Source organism: Brienomyrus brachyistius, chromosome 7, assembly GCF_023856365.1.
Source record: "Brienomyrus brachyistius isolate T26 chromosome 7, BBRACH_0.4, whole genome shotgun sequence".
Classification (NCBI taxonomy): Eukaryota; Metazoa; Chordata; class Actinopteri; order Osteoglossiformes; family Mormyridae; genus Brienomyrus; species Brienomyrus brachyistius.
This window is the reverse complement of record NC_064539.1, coordinates 25,398,450-25,411,898: the sequence shown is the minus strand read 5'-3', so window position 1 is coordinate 25,411,898 and position 13,449 is coordinate 25,398,450. Positions and strand designations below refer to the sequence as shown.

Sequence of the window (13,449 nt, the reverse complement as noted above, 5' to 3'; positions counted from 1 at the left end):
AGAACACACATACAATAACGGCACTGCCAGTTAGTCTAACTGCATGTCTTTGAACTGCAGGCAGAAACCCACATGGGTAAATCCAGTATCCCTGGTGACAGAGGTAACAGTGCTACCCACTGAACCACCACACTGCCCCTATTCACTAACGATTTTCATGAGGACATCCTCAAACCATTGCTTTTCCAAGAACACATGCATCACGAACAACTCAACAATGCACACTGACCCCTGTTGGTGGAGGAAGCAATTGGTTCCTTCTCCCGAATCCAGGTCTCCTCATCCTCTATGTCACGGAAGAGCTGTTGCAGACACAGTGAGTCGGCCAGCTTCTGCCTGCGTGTTGCCATGGGCTCCTTCAGGGCCTCGTATCGAGCCACCAGCGCCCCCTGCTTCTCGCGGATGCTGTCCGCATCAAAGTGACCCGCCTCTTGGAACTGGCGGGCCTGGATAGTGATGCCATCAATGCGGTCCTTTTAGAAGAGAGGAAGGAGAACAGGTTAGAAATATGCTCTTTATCACACTTATACATAATTATATCTCATAATTAAGCTGATAACCAGTTTTATATAGTACAGGATGGGTCAAAGTAGGTTGAATTTTCATTCTACGAATATCTGTTAGAGAATGAAACAATGGTAAATGTTAAAATTTTGACATTCAAAAATTTCTGCCATAGTGATGTTTTGTTTAAACTGAAAATTAAACTAAAGTTATGTAACTTTGTGAAATGTATCCCTGTAAAAAGGCACGGCGACATGTGGGGCAGCGTGTCGGATTGGCGCCACCTGGTGGGCAGCCACGTCAGTCTCCAGCAGCGCATGTCTCTTCTGCAGGTTCTGCACTCCTGTCAAGTCCTTGCCGTAGTCGTCGGAGGCCAGGTGGCCCTCAACCTCATACAGCCAGAGCTCCACGTCCTCCACGTTGCGATTGAACTGCTGCTGCTGGTTGGCCTCGCGGAGCTTGATGCCTGGGAAATCAACGAGATCATCCAGATCCAGTAAAAAAAATTAAATCTTTCCAAACCTTAAAGGACTTCACACGCCGCCCCCCAAGCCCACCCCCATCCGTCAGCTTTCCCCACCTTTCAGCTCGGCAGCCTCCAGTAGCTGCTTCCACATGGTGCCGACCTCCTCCATGCGGACAGACACCTCGCCAGAGGCGTAGTGCTGCCTGTCGATCAGCTGCCGCCCGGATGTCTGCAGGGCGTCAACGCGGCTCTGATTGGCCGACAGCTCGGCCTCGAAGGCCTGGTGTTTCTGCACCTTCCCCTGCAAGTTGGAGGGGTCCTGTGCAAGGCGGAGGGGAGAGGGTCAAAGGTCACAATGTCTAGAGCGTGCCGTTCCTGGCTAAGCGAAGCCAAGGGCAGCCCCCCGCGCCAAGCCTTCACCTTATAGGCCTCGTCGGTGGCAGTCTTCATCTTTTCATTGATCCAGCTCTTTAGCTCATCTGAGTCGCGGAAGAACTGATGCAGGTAGAAGGCATCCTCCAGCGCAGCACGACGCGACTGAGCGCGCTCGTGCAGGGCGTTGCGTCGGCTCAGCAGCTGAACATGGCATGCAGGCATGTGACACATCGCTCATTCCGACACACTATATGCAATACAGAGAGGACTCGGGGGAACCCATGCGGTATGTGACAATGTGGAAGCACTACAGACACACAGAGGCAAAATTCACATCCCCAACCCTGGAGGTATGGGGCAACAGTGCCACCTACTGGGCCACCCCATGGATTACACTATTAAGCTATAAAAAAGTAAATTTATATAAATATTTGCCTCATTTAATTTCATACACAAAACTCAAGTCCCCACTACAGGTGGCCAGAGTCCCTTGATGGTGTCATAACGAGAATGCCGTCCTCCTCTGTGCCTCTTACCGCATCTCTGCGAGCAGCCACGTCGCTCTTGCAGTAGTGATTGTTCTGGATCAGCTTGGTGGCAAATTCGTCCAGGGCCTGCAGGTTCCGCAGGAGGAAGAGATGGAGCAGACAGCGGGTCACGATCACGTCTCAGAAACACGGAATCTTTAAACCCGGATAGACGGAAGCGGGAGAACGAGGGTCCTCACGGTGATCTTCTCCTCCTGGGCACTGAGTGACTTCTCAAAGTCCTCGTGCTTCTTCAGCAGAGCCTCCACGGTGTCCAGCGAGTCACCCAGGTCCTCGTTCAGAAGGAAGGCCTGGCATCCAGAAGAAAAGACCTCAGAGTCATCGCAAAGGGAGACGGAACCAACATGCAGCCGACTTGTCGTTCCCTTTTTCACTGCGTCTCAAATGGGCCTCTGTAACCCCCCCGAACTCGGCCCCAGCCCACCTCCTGCTTGCTCATCCAGTTGTCCACCTGCTCGGTGTCCCTGTAGAAGAGCTGCAGGTCCATGCACTGCTCGTACTGCTGCCTGCGCAGCTCCCACAGCTCCAGCAGGGCCTCCCGCTCCTCACGCAGGATTTCCAGCTGCGAGCACAGACGCATACGAACATCAGCTTGCGTTTACACCCCTCAGCGGGCTCAATAATGCAACTCGCGATTCACTTAGATCAGATAAACCACGAAATCAGACCCCTACTCGAACCCCCATTACGACTGCCAGCACGTGACACATTACCTTCTCCTTCACATCCTCAGACGCATAGTGTCCTGTGTTCACCAGGGCGTTGCCGGCCTCATCCGTGCCTTTGAAGCTGTCCTCGTGGGCATCGATCTCACCCTGTGGACACATGGAGACATCAGTTCCACATGACCGATCCCTTCAGCTGAGTTCCTATTTAATTCCATGTTAAAAAAAATCCACCATATCTCCAACTGATTTGGTCCCTTTCCCGCTCTCCATTTCCTGCTCTCCTTTGCATAAAACACAAACTGCAAGCTGGGGGCAATTTAAAAACCACAAGGGGAATCAGAAATCTGTTCAAGATTAGAAGTTTTGTTTATAAAGGGAAGAAACGTCACTCTTAAGGCAGGATCATTACACTGCAAAGAGTGTGAGTGAACATCTCAGGTAGGCAGCTGGTTTTATGCAGTGACCTTGTGCTCCTGGTGACGGTCCAGCAGAGCTTCCGCACCGGCGACGTCGTTGGCCAGCTCGTCGGCGTTGATCAGAGCCTTCATCTCAGTCACCCAGCTGGTCAGGTCACGGAAGTCTGCCAAGAAGCGCTGCAGCCTGCAGGGGGCAGCATGGAGCACTGAGTTTGGCAAAAAAAAAACACCCTAACTCTTCCTCCTCTATTATAGACAGTAGTAAAGACGTACCTGTAGGAGTCGTTGAGGCCAGCGTGCCGCTCTGCTGCTAGGGTGCGAATCTGCTCCCAGTTGGTGATGAGCTCGTCCCTCTTCAGGTGGATCTGGGTGGCATTCTGGGGGTGGGTCTCCTGGAGACGCTCTGCCTCGACGCCTAGGGTGTTCACCTGGGAGGGGGTACAGTGCAGAAGCGAGAATCAGTACCCTGTCTGGGAGTGCGTGCCGGTCTCTGGAAACTGTATCCCATGCGGTGTGCCCGACCAGGTGAGTGTTAGCGTGTGACAGCGGGCACACACCTTGTCCTCCAGGGCGGCCAGGTCCCTCTCCAGGCCCTCGTGTTTCCGCAGCAGGGCCTGCACACTGGCCAGGGCGCGCCCAAAGTCATCCGATGCCATCAGCTGCTCCTTCTCCCTGATCCAACTGATGGTCTCGTCCACGTCCCTGCAGAGCAGAACTAGGGCGTCTCACAGAGCGTGCCTGAGTCTCCCAGGTGACACCTCACAAACTCACACTGACACACTAACAGTGTGTTAGTAATATATGCAAAAAAATAACATTATAGGCATTTAAGGTACATTACAGTAAAATCCAGTTATAACGAACTTCAAGGGACCTGGCAAAGCAGTCCATTATATCCGAAGTCCGTTATATCCAGAGTTGCTGTAAGCCCAGAACACAACTACAGGACACCATTTACTCATGCCACACCCCAGCAGACACACTTATATGGGTATAGATTATTATATTGTACATGTAATAATCCAACTTTACCTGACCAGATGCGTGACTATTAATAATCCCGACTATGTATCTGTGCTGGATATCACCGGCACGCCACACGCCTTGTAGGCGGAGCCTGCATGTCCGTTATAGCGAACAAAACTACAGCTAAAAGCGGCCCTGTGGACCAAATTGTTTGTCCATTATAAGCGAAATACTGTATGTTCTTAAAGGCGCACGGCCAGGACCAGTGGACCTTGTCCGTTATAGACGACATTGCATATAATGGGATTTTACTGTACTACTTTTCATAAGGCTTGCAGACACTACACTGAGATTAATATACGGTAACATAAAGATGTAAACATGCTAAAAGAGAATAGCAAACTGCACCTAATGGGTTCCCATAATGGCTGCCCACAGCTAACTGAATTATTTATCCAGCAAGCCATTCCTCTTCAGGATATCCTATGTCAGCACCAATCAGCGGACGGTCATGTGACCCATCAAGGCCCTGGCGCGTTCTGCCCCATAAGGAGAAGAGCACTGCTCACCTGTTGAACCTCTGTACCTCGGACGCCCCGAACAGCTTTCCCTGGCGCTGCTGGGCCAGGCCCTTGAGGCGCTGCCAGGCCACATTCACCTCCTCCCTCTTCCGCGCGATCAGCTCCATCTCCGGGTGGTTCTCCTGCTCCAGCTTCGCGGCCAGCCCGTTCACCTCGTTCACCCGCTCCTCATGGGCCGCCAGGTCCGCCTGGAACTCCTCAAACTTCTTCTGCAGCACCTCCACGTGCTCCAGGTCCTGACCCAGTTCCTCCGACGTCACGATGGCCTCCTGTGGGTAGGACGTCCCAAGGCACAGTCAGACCATGACAAATAAAGCGGCTCAACTGCGCACATCCAAGTGTACGTTCATCCCAATGCTACCTAAGATGTATCTGTGACTGTGAGAATCCCAAAGTCAGTAAGAACCATGTAACGTGTGGATTAGTCCAGGACATTTTTGTTTATCATGGGACAAAAATAAAGTGTTTCTGGTATAAACATCTAACCCACAAAGCTCCCCCCCCACCCAAAACAGATGATACACTGATAAATATTTTTAGAGTGAGAGATGAGGGAACCAACCTAATGGCCACCTAATTCTTCCTGTGACCCAGCCTTAACACACCCCCTCCTAAGGTTACTTAATCCTTGGTACACAGCTCAGACGCACAGCCCAGTTCGATGCACAGCCCAGTTAGCTGTGTAACCAGCCCTGGCTGGCCTGTCGCCCCCGGGCGGTCATGCTCACTTTGTCGCTGATCCAGCTCAGCGTCTCGTCACACTGCCGCAGATACTGCACCAGCTTCTGCGCCTGCATCAGCCTCTCGCCCTTCTCCTGGGTCTTCAGCAGCAGCAGCTCCCACAGCCGGTGTAGCTCCTCCAGGCGGGTCTGTGGCCGGGACATGGTCGTGAGGCGAGGAAACGGCGAAGAGGGGCAGGCGACACTCGGAAGGGGCGGGGCTTATCAGGGAGTGGAGGCGGGGCACAAGGAAAGGGGCAAGGTGCCGGAAAGAAACGAGGGAAGTGACACCACCGGCCCGAAGGCCTCCCAAAACAGAGGAATTCAGACAGAAAAGAGAAACTAAATACAGCTTTTCTTTTTATTCAAAAGATCAGTTTCATGCTGTAAATCACGTCTATATTTAAAACAGAATCACTGAATCCACAGATCCTATAACTAACCAAACTGTCCTAGTTTACAGTTACAGACTGGAAGCTTATAAAAAGCCTTAAAAGATCAACAGCATGCAAATCAGAGCAGGCTGACCATTTGTCAAATGAGAGGAGAGCAAACAAAGGTCCGTGAAGAACACAGGAGAGATCCCACGACAGGACAGATCCAGGATGTTCACAGCAACCAGGGCACCTACTTGTATGTAATGACCGACATTGACACTTTTTACTATGGGCCGCTGAGCTGTCCGGTAGGGCGTAAAGGACTGAACCAAACAGAAGGTGGTGAGGTCAGATCTTTGCTTTTACACTGACGTTTACTCCATCATAATCACAGACCTTAGCCCAACGAGCTGTGTTGTTTCCCAAAGTTAGACATCTGGCTACATTACAGGAACCTACTGGCATCCAGGAGAGCTGAAGGCTTTTCATAATACATTTATATTTAATGTTGATTTATTCCCACAATACGAGGTGAAGCCATTAGTTTCCCAAATATAATTACTTTCAAAAAGTAATCTAGAGCTTGCGTGAAAACCAGCACAAATGAGCTCGAGAATCAGAGTTGCCCAATCTGGAACTAAGTGATGTATGGATATAGGATGAGAACTGTAATCAATATGGTATGAGAGATGGGCTAAGTGGCTATACTCGATGAACAGGGTTATATAGTCGGACATGTCAGCAGACATCAACTGAAAGTCGGAACAATAAGCACAAGGCTTTCAGATGTATGCAGTCTGAGATCCCTGGTCCGGAGACCGCCCCATGCTTCATGGCACATTTATGTTAGTGTGACAGGCTTTGGGAGGGGCATGCAGGGGGCTTACGCGGATGGTCTCAGAGGCAAAGTGGCCCTCGTTAATCATCTGGTTGCCCATCTCATCCAGCCTGACAATGGCGCCTGAGTTGGCCTGCACCTCTGCTTCGAAGGCCTGGTGCTTCTGTAACTTGCCCTGTAGGAGTTAGACAAATATTCTAATAAGTCTTTTGGTTTTTTTTGTTTAAAAACGCAACAACTTTAGTATTTAAATTCTTAAAACCCCCAAAACCAACAAATGGTATGACCCCGTCTTCCTCCGCCCACCTGCAGGTTGGTAGGGTCCTTGTAGTTCTCATCGGAGGCGACCTGCAGCTTCTCCTGGATCCACTTCTCCAGCTCGTCGGCGTCACGCCGGAAGCACTGGAAGTGGTAGGAGTCCTCCAGCTTCTGGCGGCGAACCACCGACAGGTCCCGGAAGCGCCGGTACCGGTCCAGCACCTGATGCCGGCGCTCCTGGATGTCATCAGCTGTCTCCAGCACCTTGACCCCACCGGTGTCCATTTTCTGGTCACGTATGAAGGAGTGGTGAGAGAGAAGAATACAAACACCAAACGTCACTAAAATAACTTTAAACAATGGAGAACTGAAAATATTCTAGCCCTGCTCACCAATAACAACACTTATATTAAAGAAACATTTTATTTTTTGAAATAATACCTCTTTACGAAATGAAGTTATAAGAACTTTCAAAACAGGGTTCTTTCAATCAGCAGCAAAATTAATCACGAATGACAGAACGCTCATTCACCAGCAAAACCAGAACACAAAGGACAACTCCCTGAACCAGGTCTGACCACCAGTAAAATAAAGCCGACAGCTCAATTAAAATTACATAGTTTTTAGATAACCACGGCTTTTTGGAGAAATGTAAATGGGTCACATTCAGCAACGAAAAAAGGACTAACTTCAAACAAATGGCACAGCCGTATTCTACACTGAGTACACTGAGTGCATCCCCCCTCTCCCATACAGACAGCCAAGTTCATGATACACCATGGGGGAGCAGCTGAAACGGAAAATCCCCACAGTTCCCATGTGCGGTTGCCAGGCACTGGGCACAATGACCCCAGCCATTCAGCCTCCCCCCTACCCCCCAACACCCCTAGCCCAGGCTCCACAGGGTAGCCCAATGCTGTCACCCCAGCCCAACCCTAGCAGCCGCTGCCCACATGACACCAAGGCAGCATGACAAGTGGTTGAGGATTTTGGCACCTCAAACGAACTCCCTGTGGAAGCACCAGGGTTTAGCGTTACATCTAGCAATGACACAAATGGGGCTCCAGGACCCACCAGGGGTGGGGGCGGGATTACTGCGCCCTGCCAATCACTGTCTTTTATAAATCGATACGCTCAATAGGGTACCCCAGCACAAGATAATCCCACCCACAGTTGTTAGCCACAGCTAGTGGCTAACAAGTGTCCCTGTTTTAAAGGGGAGTAAATCAAATGGGGGGGGGGTAGCTAGGAAACAGAAATAGTATGAATGTAATAAGACCGCTCTCTTGGCTTGCCGAAGTCTTCAGGCCATTTCTGCAGTCATGCTGAACCTCCTAATCAAGTAAAACGATTTCGTGGGAAACAAATCAGCAATAGTGACGGCCTTACTATCTGAATAGCTCTGCCCTACAGAGACAAAACACAGGAGCGACACCGTAGTTTTATCCTGTAGTGTATTCTGCAGTTACTGTAATTTTCATTGTCTTCTGTAAAAAACGAACATGGTTCAACGACGATATTTTGTCACAAGAGAAAACAACAGGTCTAAAGAGACCCGATTTGGTCATAACTCACTTCTGACAAAAATTACTGTTCCGGTGCTTTCCATTTGTGGGGCGGAGCTGCCGCCCAAGCAGGGGGCCTGTGCGTCGGAGTGAACACGCGTGCGTGGCCCCCCATTTTCAGGGTATGGAACGAGGGATGAAAAGCGCGAGAATAAAGGGCAAAGCGGCTGGTTAACAGCGAAAGAAATGGTGAACACAGCTTACTGACAGCAGGGCCGGGGGAAATAAAGCAGTCCTTTGTCTGGGGGCCTTTCAGCCCCCCCCCGTCCAAACTCGGATGGATATCAGCTGATACAGCAGCAGCATTCCACTGCCCCCCCCCCCCCCCGCTCTATCCCATTCTGGGCACAGCATGGCATGCCATCCAAAAGAGGGACAAAACCCACAGAGAGCAGACGGGTGTGTCATCTGCAGGGGGTGAGATCCAACACCCACCGCAACTAGCGTGATGACCTCCTGTTTCCACACAAACACAAGGAGCAACATGCAAACTCTGCACCCAGCAGGGATTCCAACCCACCACTGCACATCTGTTTTTTCTTTGACGCAAATAAAAACAAAAATATATCTCAGCCTTTTCCCTCTCCCTGAGACACTGAACAAGAGCTCAGAGCTCATTGGTCAATTCATGTGTGCAGGGCAGGGAGCAACTAAACACCTAGTCTGGACGCAGAACCTGCCTGAAGTCAGCCAAGGAGTCTGGTCAGCCTCCCCCTCCAGGAAACTCCCCCAAGGAAGCCCAGGCCAGTGTTTCTCAGACCAGTTCTCAGGAAAGGAGCAAAAACACAGAGCATCTGGGGATCCCCATAGGCCAGGCCTAGGGCCACTTCCTTAGACGAAACGCTTGGTTCACACCCAAAGGCCTTGGCTCTGGGAAAAGTACGCAGCAGAGCTCAGGAGCAAAAGCTGATATCCAAAGCACTCCATATAGTCGCACTAGAAGAAACGAATAACGTGCACTGGAATGTCAGCCGAGTGCTGAGAGGACCGCCGAGGTCAAGTCCGCCGAGAACTTGAGATAAAGATATTATTAGTCAGTCGAGGGTCAGTCGCTTTAGCTCATCGTGGAAAATTATTATGGATAAAAATGGAAAAAAAGAACAAAATACAAATACTACATTTTAAAGTTTGTGTGGGTGTCATCATCACACTGAGGTCCTGATAAAGCCCGGCCCGGCCCGGCCCAGCGCTGCGTAGGGGAGATAAGAGGGGGGCAGCCAGCCTCAGACACACACCCACGTCTGCATTCCACTCGCTCACCAGGCTGCACTTCACAGCACTAATATAATGGTCCAAATTCTACATACACAGCGCTCACAAAATGACTTGGGACGCTTGCATAATTCTGCAAACATGCTGCAAATTTATTGTTTCATAACAAAAGTCTGTTAATAAGAAATGCCTAAAATATCGGCCCATATCTTCCGCAATTTTCTTTCTATCAAGTGTCTTTTTTTTTTGACCAACTCATTCATTTCCGTTAACTGCAGTTGTAATTATTGGTTCCCAAAGGGACACTAAACACAGATGTTTGGTGAATTATGTTAATGCAAAGGTGCTACTAATTAAAAAGCACCCAGTGAGACTGTTTGTCAAAAGAACTTTTTAAACTCCGAACAGCGCTTTTAAAAATATAATACAATTTATTACTACTTGAAGTGAATGTTTTACTTAAAAACTACTGGTTTCTAATGTAATACATTTCTTGTAAGGAAATAAATAATGTAATAATTTCCCAGGACTTTCTGTGAGCACTGTATATACTAAATATGATTGCAGTTAGTGTTGAACGAGAAGTATTAAAATTAAACTTAACACTGTTTTAGGGGATTTTCAACATTAGTCCATGCAGACTTCAGAAGGCGCATACACTCTCTCTTTCTCACACACACACACACACACACACACACACACACACACACACCGCTGTGGGGCTGAACTTTCCACAGCTCTCGGCTCCCAGGCAGCTCTGAATTCGATACGGGCTGGCCATACTGTACCCCACCCTCTCTCTCTCTCTCCGTCCCAATTAAAACATTGCTGAGCCATCCAGACAAACAACACAGGCCCCCACAACGAAGCAGCTCACACAGTGAGCTCCCCACTCCTGCACTGAGAATTCTGCGGCATTCCAACAAGGGTTTCTAGAAGAAGCTACCACTGAGTTTACCAGTCAGGGACTAGAGAAGAAGGGAATTCTCCTCCCAGTATCGGGGCTGTGCTCATCTCTAGAGTGTAGGATCTTCTACTGATATTATTCTCCATAATGGATTTGCATGTCAACGCTAAAGATTAAGGCCAAATTGCACAGTCGACTCAAGCAGAGCAAAACACCGTTACTGCCATAACTTATTTGCCACTTTACCTTCAGCCCTGATGTGCGTTTGTACATGGACACGCATAATGTGTATGGGAAGAAAGCGTAAAATATATGCAAAGAAGAGATCAAGTATGAACGGCTGATTTCCAGGGCGCAAAAGGCACGGTTCTGTAGAGAGCCTAGTGCGGGGCCCCATGATTGGAACAACACCCTTCCTTTGAGGGGGGGTAGGCGTGCGACTGAGGATAGGATGCTGTTTCCAGAACAGGACTGCGTGGGAGGGAAGTGGATGAGGTCATACAATGATTTCCCAGGAATCCATTCTTCTCACAGACCATAGTGCATCAGGAGATCTTTCCAGGAATCAGTGGTTAAGGGGCGCAACTTCATCCCCACAGCAGTCAGCCGCTTCCAGAAATGCACTTAAGATGACGAAGGAGACCCACCCAGCTAGGCGGATGAGGGAAAGTGTGCTGGATACACATGCACGCGTAAGATACATCCACAACCGTCACAAAAGACACAGCGCAAAAACAAAAGCAAACCAAAGCACACTTAGCTTTGCCCAGTTTCACAGGAAATCAAAATACTGGCCGCTGGCAAATTACTTACTACAGCAGCTCATTAAATGAATTGTGATAAGAGTTAGAGGCAAAAGTAAATTAGCCAAAAGCCGAAAAATTTTGTTTCCTTGTTTCATTCCGAAATTACCAGGCACAGAAATGTTTTAGATAATTTAAAAAAGCACATCATCACGCAGAAACAAAACAGTCATGCAGAAAGGATTTCATTCAATAAAAAACTATTTTATTCCAGCAGTTTGTACTGAAATAAAATGAATATGCCCCTCATCATCATCATCATCAACACAGAGGGTGTTTCTCAATACCAAGAACACAAAGATCATACTTGTGGTCTTGGCAAGAGCGGTCTTGCCAATTTGCCAAGAATGAACTTGGGACGCAATGAATCATGGGATTGTTCTTGTTTGGCAAGGATGCAGTCGATGCATCCTTGATATCCGGGGCAAGGCAAGAACGACATCTGGGGATTTTAACCGTCCTCTGTACTTTTGTTTTTAGTATGGGAAATGGTCTTTGGCAATGACATACAATGGGTACTCAAGAACACAAGTATGGTCAAGTATGCATACTGAGAAACACCCAGAGGAGTTCTTCACCACACACACACACACACACACACACACACATACAAGGGTCCCAAAGTAAATAGGAACAGGATCAGATTCCTATTTTCCATTACCTGTTACTATGTACCAGGGTCACCACACCAAGAGGTGCGAAAGGAGAAATAACCAGGGCTTGTACTGGAAACTCCAAAAAAGAGGAGGAAGGCCACATGGCTAAACACAAAACAAGAGGACTGTGGTTCAAATAGCCTTCGCCACAGGAGGGCGGCAACAGTGCCTGTGCGATCAAGGACACCAGGACAGTGACCACCCCTCCTCCCAGCCTAGTGGTTCCTTCCTGTTCCCAGAGTTCCAGGAGGTTCACAACCTCACATTCCTCAGCCCACACCCAAAATGCATACCCTACACACACACACACACACAAAAATAAAGCTATCTGTACCTTCAATTTGGGTTTAATGAATTTGGACATGATGACAGGTATTGGCTGAAGGACACAAAGTTAAGTTACACAAGCATTACGAGAGGCAAACAACACAGAACATGTGTATCATGACTTAAAACAGGACCATTAGGGGCACTGAACAAGACATTAACAAAAGCACTGCCATTAAATAAAGATGCAGCATGAGATGAAACCTAAAACCTTTCATCGTCTACATTAACCCTTCCGGACGTCAACCATCGTCAATTGCTTTAAAAGTCTGATAGTGCTTACACTGCAACAAGGAGAGGCACGGCGGAGTGGAGGAATGGAGAAACCTGACACTGCTTTGCTGAGAGCTTTGTACAGACACAGAGGACATGGTATGGCCCTCCTTAAGAAGGAGAAGGGGATATATGTCAGGGTTCCAGCGAAGTGAAGGCAACACCGCTCCGTCCCTATTGTGGCAACCGCACCATCCCCACGGAGCCCTCGTGTGTCACCAAGCAACGCATCATTATCTGCCGGAATCTGATTACCTGAACGGTAGACAGATCAGCCATAATGAGCAGGTGAATTGCCCTCCCTCAGAAGTGCAGACATATAAAATACAACAGACACTGGCCTGGAGTCTGAAGAAATGAACAGAAAGCGGGAAGCAGCCTTTTCACAGAGACAGGCAGCTTATTCGAGATTGCTTAACCACCCATACGAGTTTGCGACACTAAGTCCCGCATAGCATCTCTGGAGGGAAAACTCTGAAATGGTGATTCAGAAATTCAGAGACAAAAACTGCTCCCGTCTTGGGAGGAGTGATATTTGCATCAGCAACCCCTGGAAACTGAAGAAGCTGCTCGCTTCAGCGCTACAGGAAGGGGGCCCACACCCATCACGGCCCCCTATCACAGTCAAACCAAACACTCCCTCGACCATGAAAGCAGACAGAGGGGTGAAAAACAAGAGCACCATCATTCACTTAGCCCAACATGAACAAAAGGTCACCGATACTAAATAAGCGTTAGCTGGCAAGCCGTGGTTTGGGGCCGCCTTAATGTACGCAGGGTCCCTGCAGGGCTTGGAAACAGCGAAGCAGAAATGCTCCTTGGATTTTATTTGATTAGGAAGCAGATGGGGAAGGGCTTGTTGGAAGAGAAGGGAATTATGTCCCCATGTGTGAGGCAGCAACTATACGACTGAGAATACGGCCCCAGTACAGCCAAAAAACCATCAAGGACTTTAGAGAGTCCCACCTGCTCAGTGACGAAACCGTCTTC

At 49.0% G+C, this 13,449-nt stretch overlaps 1 protein-coding gene across 7 annotated transcripts in view; it reads right to left on the bottom strand.

Moving 5' to 3' along the window:
- Nucleotides 1-13,449, bottom strand: part of LOC125746549 (spectrin alpha chain, non-erythrocytic 1-like) — a 35,192-nt gene that overhangs the window by 20,295 nt on the left and 1,448 nt on the right. For all 7 annotated transcript variants that reach the window (XM_049020641.1, XM_049020645.1, XM_049020642.1 and 4 more), the window contains exons 2-16: nucleotides 6,765-7,004; nucleotides 6,508-6,633; nucleotides 5,253-5,393; nucleotides 4,513-4,793; nucleotides 3,535-3,679; nucleotides 3,251-3,405; nucleotides 3,026-3,161; nucleotides 2,607-2,708; nucleotides 2,318-2,455; nucleotides 2,073-2,183; nucleotides 1,882-1,959; nucleotides 1,391-1,546; nucleotides 1,085-1,289; nucleotides 789-970; nucleotides 230-473 (exon numbers count right to left, since the gene is read on the bottom strand). In XM_049020641.1, the coding sequence (XP_048876598.1) occupies nucleotides 230-473; nucleotides 789-970; nucleotides 1,085-1,289; nucleotides 1,391-1,546; nucleotides 1,882-1,959; nucleotides 2,073-2,183; nucleotides 2,318-2,455; nucleotides 2,607-2,708; nucleotides 3,026-3,161; nucleotides 3,251-3,405; nucleotides 3,535-3,679; nucleotides 4,513-4,793; nucleotides 5,253-5,393; nucleotides 6,508-6,633; nucleotides 6,765-7,001 (2,437 nt within the window). In that variant the 5' untranslated portion in view covers nucleotides 7,002-7,004. The remainder of the gene's footprint in view (nucleotides 1-229; nucleotides 474-788; nucleotides 971-1,084; nucleotides 1,290-1,390; nucleotides 1,547-1,881; nucleotides 1,960-2,072; nucleotides 2,184-2,317; nucleotides 2,456-2,606; nucleotides 2,709-3,025; nucleotides 3,162-3,250; nucleotides 3,406-3,534; nucleotides 3,680-4,512; nucleotides 4,794-5,252; nucleotides 5,394-6,507; nucleotides 6,634-6,764; nucleotides 7,005-13,449) is intronic.